The sequence below is a fragment of the Dendrobium catenatum genome, unplaced genomic scaffold, assembly GCF_001605985.2.
Source record: "Dendrobium catenatum unplaced genomic scaffold, ASM160598v2 fragScaff_scaffold_847, whole genome shotgun sequence".
Taxonomy (NCBI): Eukaryota; Viridiplantae; Streptophyta; class Magnoliopsida; order Asparagales; family Orchidaceae; genus Dendrobium; species Dendrobium catenatum.
In genome coordinates, this window is record NW_021319309.1 from 1,381,540 (window position 1) to 1,391,081 (window position 9,542).

General features: G+C 36.7%; 1 protein-coding gene across 1 annotated transcript in view; it reads left to right on the forward strand.

Moving 5' to 3' along the window:
- The window catches only part of LOC110104987 (ASC1-like protein), a 72,959-nt gene extending 68,591 nt beyond the window's left edge, over window positions 1-4,368 (forward strand). The window contains exons 5-6 of the mRNA XM_020834315.2: window positions 3,544-3,728; window positions 3,884-4,368. Coding sequence (XP_020689974.1) covers window positions 3,544-3,728; window positions 3,884-3,915 — 217 coding nt within the window. The 3' untranslated portion in view covers window positions 3,916-4,368. The remainder of the gene's footprint in view (window positions 1-3,543; window positions 3,729-3,883) is intronic.
- The last annotated feature ends 5,174 nt before the right edge of the window (window positions 4,369-9,542 follow it).

Sequence of the window (9,542 nt, forward strand, 5' to 3'; positions counted from 1 at the left end):
GCACAACATATCTTAAAGAGGCAGACAGATGCACATAGGATAGACATCCAATTTGAAGTAGGTGAGAAGGTTTTCCTAGAACTGTGGCCCTACAAACAGAAGACATTGGCCAACATGAGAAATGAGAAGTTATCATAAATGTATTTTTGCCCCTATGAGATATTGGATAAGATTGGAGCAGGGCATACCACTTTTACATCCATCCGCCACTATACATCTAGTATTCCATGTGTCACAGTTGAGGAAGGATATAAGGGATCATGCAATCAGTGCATAACTGTCTGAAACATTGACCGAGGAGATGGAGGTGGTTTTAGAACCTCTGGAGCAAGAAGGGAAGAGATATGACAAGGAAACAAGGATGTATTGATTGCAAGAGTGGGCTTCCTGATTTTGACATCACGTGGGAACCGTGACATCACATGGAACCGCATGAGAGGTTGAAGCACAAGTTTCCTTCATTTCACCTTGAGGACAAGGTGAGTCTTCGGGAGGGGGGTAATGTTAGACCTTAACCGGTCCAACTTGGGTCGGTTCTGGTATACTCCTACCGGTCCAAGAAAAAAAAGAGGGTAGGAGAGTGGGGGTGGGGAGGAAAAAATTGAATAAGGGGCTGTTCAGGGATTATGTAATTTTCCTTTTGCTTTAATTAGTCTTTCTTGTTAGGGTTTGTGGATTATCTTGAATTGAGGAGAGATTTTAGATCAAGGGTTTGTTCTTTTGGGCTCTAGGCTTTGCTAGAGAATTGGATTGTTGTTTCTTCCTCTCGAATTGAAGAAACTTGTATCTTACATTGTTTCTCTTGATCGTGTATTAAATAGAAGAAGTTTTCTTTGTGTTTTCTCTCCAATCTTATGAAATTCCTACATCGTTTTGCTGATTTCTCTCTGAAATCAGCATATGTCTCGCTGTTTTCACCAATTATTGATAGGTTTGCTTGCAAACTCAAGTATGTCCCTTTAGGGTTACTTGTGAACTTAAGTATTTCCTATCAACCTGCAATGTTTATGGCGCATAATATTGGCCATTAAAAGAGAAACATAAAATTAAGTGTTGTAAAGAAGAGGATGCTCAGGTGGATGATTGGCTTTACTCTTAGAGAAAAATGTGAAACAAGCATATACGTGAAAAGGTTGGAGTAGCTCCAGTGGCAGATAAGATTAGATAGAGTCTCCTTAGATTGTTTGGTCACATAAAACGCCGACTTTCTGATGACCCAGTTAGGAGAGTAGATCTATTAGATTTGACCTATGTTAAGAGAAGTAGAGGTATACCTTAAAAGACTTGATTAGAAAATGTTAGAAATGTCCTTTTTTATTAAATTTAAATGAGAATTTAACTCATAACATGACACAATGGAAAAAAAAAAAAGATTCATGTGGCCGACCCTACGTAGTGGGATAAAGGCTTGAAGTTGTTGTTGTTGTTGTTGTTACTTATATTAGTAAAGCCTTTATTAAGTCCTAGTTACTTTCTATAAATACCTAAAAATTTAATAGAAGGATAAAATCATGTAATAGCTTCTAATTTTTGGGAGGCAAGTTCCCCGTATCTGAGAAATATAATTTAATGTTTCATATGATTTAAAAGTTTTGAAACCTTCAGTGTGCTCTCTTCTTTCCCTTATATCATTGTCATAATGTGGAAACAAGTAAGAATGACAAACTTTAGATTGCTCATTACTTTTTGCTTGGCATTTATTTAGAGATTGGATTTATGACTGCCTCCACTCAGTTTTTGATTTCTTGAGATGAAAAAGAGCGTTAAGTGTGACAAGGGAAAACCGTAAACCGTTTGAAGAACAGTTTGTGAAAATTATCATAGGCTACCTCATCATAATGAAACTTAACTATGCAGTACATAGCTAAAATGTTTAAGGAAATATGGGGTGATGGTTGTTCAGAATTTGTTGAGTTGCTGGGAACAGAGCTGCAAACGAACCGAGCCGAGCCGAGTATGTGAGTGTTCATGTTTGTGTTCATTTAATATCAGCTTGATCAAGTTTGGTTCATGTTTGTTCGAGCTTTAGCGTTTGTGTTCATGTTTGGTTCATTTAAATTAAGGAGTGTTCATGTTTGGTTCATGTTCAGTTCATGTTCGGTTAATTTAGTGCTTATCGAGCTTTAAACAAACAAGCATGAACGAGCTATAAATGAGCTCTACTTTTAGATGTTCATTAACTTAACAAACGAGCTTTATCGAGCTTCCTAACAAATTCAAAAATTTAAGAATCTGATTAAGTGTTATTGATATTCATGCTTAAAAATAATAATTCTACAAATTAAAATTATAGTATATTTCTTTTGTGTTTATGATTGTGTTTTGTTCTTTATTTTTGTGGTTTATCTTGGTTAATTTTTCTCCATTTTTTGTTAGATTTTTTTTTTTGTTTATTTTATTTTATTTTATTTTTTTTTATTAATTTATTTTTATTTTTTTTATTTTCTTAAGGTACTTATTTCAAGTCAATTACTTCTGATATGTCATCAAAAAGTTCTTCTGATCAGGCAGGAATCTTGATGCAAATATTAATAAAAAATTTCCAAAATTAAATCCTGAACCCTTCAAACTCCGATTTCAGCAAACTTATAGTCAAATTGAATGTCTCGAAGAGACGAACCCAATAACACCAAAATCGGTCCAATCCTAGCCCAAATGGGCTCAAATCGAAGGATCGAAGCACATTTAGATGTACAAAGCATATTAAATGATATGCAAATGTGACAAGTTTTTAGTCGAATTGAGCGGCTCGACGAGACGAATCCAATGAGCCTAAGATCACTGAATTCTGACATCTTTATGACACTCAAATGCTTGATAAATGGTCCATGATTGAGAGAGTTGATATCGGACATCCTTTGAAACACTCCTAACATGTCCTTAATCTTCTCCCTATTTACTAGCCATACCACTCCCAAAAAACTATAATTAAACCTCTCATTCTTTACCGAAAGAAGTAGAAAAAAGTTAGGAGACGAGAAAAATCAAAGATCTCTCTTACATTTTTTAGCCATTGTCGTTGTCGATGACTACTAGTTACTACCACCAGCAACTACCATCATCATTGACGATTGACATCAGAAATCATCAACATTCGTAGAATATTACCAAGATTGTATCCAATTGTTGTTGATCTTTATATTTTCCTCTTCTTCAACAGTGAAGAAAGGAGAAATTTTATACCACTTATTACATAGTTAATTCTACAATAGGGCTAGGCCCCGTCGTTCTTCCCTTTCTAGACTTTCTACATAAAAAATTGTCTGGTCCTTTCATTTTTCTCTGTTCGTGCTGGATTTTTGCGCAATGCTAAGACATGAAATTCAATCTCTATTGACTTAAATTTTCTAGCACGCAACAACTTCTATTAACGCAAGCTCAGTCGCCAAGCAATAAAGTTATCTCAATGTCATTTGATTAGACGAAAAGATGCCATCATGTAATTTTTTTTTTATTTCAAACTGCTTGGTTGGTCATGTTAGAAGTGAATTTTTTATGATGTAGTATGTATTGTTGATTTTTAATCTATTGCTTTCATCGCAGCTATGAAGTTGTATTGACACTTGATAAGGAGAAACACAAGGTGGACGGACCCATATATTATTATGTTTTCAATTCTCTCTTAATATCATTACTTGTTCTTCATATCTATTGGTGGGTTCTTATATTCCGGATGATTATTAAACAAATCCAGGCAAAAGGTCAGATCAGTGATGATGTACGATCTGGTAAGTTTGGTTAATCTGTGTTTTTCTTTGCTAATCAGCAGTTACAATAAGATAAACTTCATCATTTAAACTTTGAAGTTGAAATGATTGAGACGTGTTCTTTTCCTGGACACCGTAAAAATATTCTCTTCTCCTGATTTCATTTTACTTCACAGATTCTGAGGGAGAGGACGAGCATGAAGATTAACTCGAATAACATTACAGTCTGTGTGCCCTGCTTATGTTGGTTCCATCATTATTATGATATTCAGTATTATTTCGGTGACCATATTCAACAGTTGCTTCTTATTTGGTTTGACGTAATCCATCAGAGGGGGTGAGTTAATTCGGACCGTTTGTTTCTTATTCCTTGTGCAGCTGTCACCTATTGTGGCCGTTTAGGGTTTCGCTTATTTTTCCTCGTGGCTTATTATTTGATAAAAGATTGTCAAGGGATAGGCATTCTTCTAATTGACCACTGTATACATTTTTAGTTTAAAGAGTTTATAGACAATTGACTTTCCTATTTAAACGTTTTTAATTGAGTTCCTAAAGATCCCTTGTTTGATTTATTGCTTCCTAGGAATGAAGAACTGTACATTGCTTGTTGATGTTGAACTTTCTCTTTACTCAATAAAGCTAACCAGTTTTAGGAGATTAATTCAAGTTTACTCTTAAAGGTAGATGCTTGGAACATCTATACTTTCAGCTCTTACAGTTTCCTGGAACATTGTGAAGATGACTGCTCTCATTTCCATGTAGGAAATATTTTTGAGTAGATTTTTTGAATATCCTCATTTAAGCTATGACTTGGTTCATGTTATACTGCATGTGGTCAAATGATCCTGATGATCTTATTCATATTACAGCACTTGACGAACAAGTTAGAACTTACCTAATAAAATCTACTTTATCTAATAGAACTTAAATACGATAATGTGATAAATGAAACTCAAGTTGACAAAAAACTATCGTCCTCTGATTTAACAATGCCCTTTCTCTGTTAGTAACATTTACATTCAAGGGAATTGTATGTTTCTTTATTGGCCATGTTGTATTACAAAATGAAATCCGTTGCCTCCTCTGAAGTTTGACTAGATGGCTCCGCTCTCCCAACTCCTATGTCATATTATTACCTAGACCTTTCTCTAGCGACTTTAGTTATTAAGGCTTCATTTGGATGAAGTAATTTTTTGATACAAAAATTTTAATTTTTGTATTAAAAAAATTCTTTAAAAAGTAACAAAAAAAATTGTTCCAAATGAAGCCTAAATTACCGACACAGTTCTCCACAAAAACAATGGAATATCACTTGTATGTTTAAGTAATTAAAAGCAGATTATTATCAACACTAAGAGATTTATTTCAGAACTCATTTAATAAAGATAAAACGCTGTATTTTAATAGAAATAAAATATTACAACACAATACAATCATTGAAATGCGAATTATAAATGCTCACACTTTATTAAGAATTTGCACACGCTTGAATTATTCTGTAAGAATGGTTAACATCACAAAGACTAAATTACAGTTCATGATAACATGGATAGCAATATGACGTTATATGTTTATATGTGCATATCATGCAGTATAACATGAAGTGAAGAATATCACTTAAAGAAAAAAAAAAAAAAAAAAAAAGTGAAGAATATCACTTCTTGAATGCCTCTAATATCGAATGTAACAGCTGGCTGCATCTTTGAAAAAATGGGTGAAAATCCTTTTTTAAGTTGACCATATTTATTATTTAATTGTGTAGTTATAAATCATTCCATCTCTTTTCATTAAAATTTTATTTTATTCCTTCAACCATCCATGCTAGAGTGGCGAATCTATTAATAAGCTTTATCTTGTTGATCGAACTATCTGCTAGGGTTTTGCTTCGTGTCCTAATCGCCTTATTTTGCTGTCATCGCCACCTCTTCCCTCCAGTGAGGTGCTCCCTTCTTCATGGGGTCCCCTCTCCACGAAGATGACTTTCCCCCTCTCTCTAATCTGCTAGAGACTCCTCTGGCCCTTCCCTTTGTGCATCGCAGTTGGACAAATGTTGTCACACCTGAATGTTTGTCATCCAAAGATCTTCCAGTCAACTTTCATGAAGAAACTGAGGCTCTTGTCTTCCAACGCGTTAAAACTAACGCCGTTGTCGAAGAGTGGAATCTCTAATTGGTTGGCTTCTCTGTCGGTAAGAGACCGTATTACGAAGCTCCCCTTTCTACCCTTCGAAAAACTTGGAAACTCCAAGGTACTATCCAGCTCTTTAACTTGACTGATGAATTTTTTTCTTATTAAGTTTTCCTCTCCTGTGGACTATGAAATGACTTGGCATAGTGGAGTTTTGTTCATCTTAGGCCGCCCGTTCATCCTTTAGAAATGGCATCCCAGATTTAAGCCCAAACGAGAAAATTTTTCTTCAGTTCCGATTTGGGTCAGGAACTCAGAGGGGATTTCTTGTATCGCTAGCAAAATCGGCATCCCCCTGGCGGTGGATGCCCTCACTGCCCAAAAATCTAGGCTTACCTATGCCTGAGTCTGTATTCAAGTCAATAACAAAACCAAATATCCTGACTTTATACCCATTTCCATAGAGGATGAAATTATGCACGTGAAAATTCAGTATGAAAGGAGGCCTTCTCCATGTGATAGCTACGGTTCCTTGTTTCACTCTTCGGAGACTTGCCCCACCAAACCAATTACTCTTTCTAGATAAAATACAAAAAAAACTAACAACTTCAGAGGTAGGAGCTCTTCTCGAGCACCTAGCTCTAATAGAACTCGAGAGAAGAGTAACAACTCTTCGGCTCAAGTCAGGATCCCCAGCCAGACTGCTAATTCTAAGGCTATTGTTGCCTCAACACAACAACCTCCTAAACCTTCCTCTCACATCCCTTCTTCTACCTCTCTGTCAAAATCATCCCTTCCACAACCTGTTACAGAACAAACCTCTACCTCCAAAACGCGGTCTCCAAAAATTGACCTCATTCCTAATCTAAACTCCCCTACAGATGAAACCATTCTCACTACCATCATTCCCTACATTCCACAAAAGTAGGCAACTACCATTTCCTCTCCTAATAAGTTTGATGTCCTTTTGGACATCCAAACTGATGCTAGCTCTGCCAACAACGAACCCACTATGGAAACTCAGTTAGGAAAACAAAAAGAGGCATCCAAGCTGCCTAATTTTCAAGATGATCAACACACCCAGCCTCCACCCTCATCTCACAATAAAAACACCCGAGGCAAGCATAAGAAGCCTCAACCATCTACCATTAAATCTCAATGACCCTTATGCACATAGCCTCTTGGAACATTAGGGGATTCAACAACCCCAGCAAAGTCATGGTTTGCAAACAGCTCGTTAAAACCCATAAGTTAGACTTGGTTTGCATCTCAGAAAATAAAATTCATAGGAATTCTATAGCTAATCCCTGGTTCTGTGCTACTCATACTATTTTTTTAGTCCAAAGTTAGTTGTAGCAACTTTGATCTTTCGACATATGGTAGAATTTGGATTAAATGGGTTGGGAACATAATTAATTTTCTTCCCAATTTATTCTCTCCTCAAATGATTTCTGGTTGGGTCACTTATGGACCTTATATGTCTTTTTACATGAGTGCTGTATATGGATCTAATTTTGCGGAGGACAGAACTATTCTTTGGCAGCAACTTTGTAACAATATTCCTTCCCCCAGTTTGCCCTGGATCCTGATGGGCAATTTTAATTGTTGCAGATTTCAAAATGAGAAGGCTGGGGGTTTCCCCCTCCATTTTAGCCGCCTGGGTGAATTTAATTCCTTTATGTTTAGTAATCACCTCTCTGATCTCTATTCCACTGGTCTTTTTTATACTTGGTTCAACCAACAAACTGAAAGTCCTATACATCTCAAACTAGATAGGGTTCTAGTTATTGAGGCCTAGATTGCCCAATATCCTCTTTCTCATTATTTGGTTGATAAACCTATGTGTTCAGACCACAGTCCTATTGCTCTCAAGGAAGGCAGCAATCACCTTACTATTAGTCAGTTTTAGTTCAAAAACTTTTGGACTTCTAAGGATGATTTTTGGAATATCATGCTTTACATTTTCCTCGAGCCTATGGTTGGGAATCCTCTAATGGATTATTCTAACAAGCTTAGAAAACTTAAATTATCCATCAAGAATAAAGATTGGCCCTCTGCTAATACTATCCAACTATCTCTTCATAACCTACAGGATAAGCAAAAGTCTCTCCTCACTTTATTGGACTTTGACCCCACTAGTCTTCCTCTCAATTCTTCTTTAAAGTCCATCAATGGGGAATTTGCTGATTTGATCTCCTCTTGGACTTCCTGGTTATCGCAAAGGGCTAAAGCAAAATGGCTTGAAGATGGAGAAGATGATCTGAAATTTTTATACTCGAAAATTCGGATGAGGAAAAACTTTAACAGTGCTGCCATTTCTACTACTTTATATGGTAACTCCACGAATATTGACAATGCTAAGCAAACTGTTATTGGCCACTTTCAGAAGCTTTACAACCCCCAAGATCTTCAGATTCCTGAGATTTCCTGCTTCCCTTCTGGTAGAACTTCCTCTATGTATTCAACTCTCATTGATCCTATCTCCTATACTGAGATCAAGAATGCGGTTTTCTCCGGGGCTTCCTCTTCCTCTCCTGGACATGATGGTTTTAATTTCCACTTCTACAAGTCTAGCTGGCACATCCTTGGCCCTTCCCTTTGCAAAGTTGTTAAGTCCTTTTTTGTTAAAGGATATCTCCCGAAGGGGATCAAATCTACTGTTATCTTCTTGATTCCTAAAACCTCTCATGTCAACTCTATTTCGAACTTCAGGCCAATTTCCCTCTGCAATACTTTGTACAAAATTATATCCAAAATTTTGGCTACTAGGCTTAAATGCATTATGCCTCTTATTATTAACAAGGATCAGGCTGGTTTCATTTGCAATCAGATATCCACGGATAATGTCATTTTGGCTTCTGAAATTTAGGGTTTCTTTAAGAAATGCACCAAAGTCCCTTATTTTTGTGCCAAATTGGATATCAAAAAGGCTTTTGATTTGCTATCGAGGGAATTTTTGTTGCTCAGAATGGCTCAAAAGGGTATTCCACATGTTTTCATCCAATCGGTTAAAGCTTGTATTTCTAACGTGCACTTTTCTATATGCATTGATGGGGGCTTAGAGGGCTTTATCCCCTCTTCTATGGGTGTCCCATCAGTCCTTACTTATTCTGCTTTGCTATGGATGCCTTATCTTGCTTTTTTGACAACATGGAGGAGGGAAGCTCTTTTCAACTAGTGGATATCAATGGATTTAAAATATCGCATCTTCTTTATGCGGATGAGTCCTATTTTTGGCAAGGCTACCATGGCAAATTGTCAATTGCTAAACGATTTTCTTCTTAATTTTGCCACCTCTTCTGGCCTAAAGTTAATCCGGATAAAAGTTCCATTATCATGCAAGCAAACTCTCCAAATTCTAAGGAGATTCGTGACACTCTTCAAACCCAAAATCTATGCATAACTATCACTTACTTGGGCATCCCCATTTCAATCAAAAGACGGTTCATCTCTCATTCTCTCCCCCCCCCCCCCCAATTGTCAATTGCTAAACGATTTTCTTCTTAATTTTGCCGCCTCTTCTGGCCTAAAGTTAATCCGGATAAAAGTTCCATTATCATGCAAGCAAACTCTCCAAATTCTAAGGAGATTCGTGACACTCTTCAAACCCAAAATCTATGCATAACTATCACTTACTTGGGCATCCCCATTTCAATCAAAAGACGGTTCATCTCTCATTCCCCCCCCCCCCCCCCCCCCCCCCCCCCT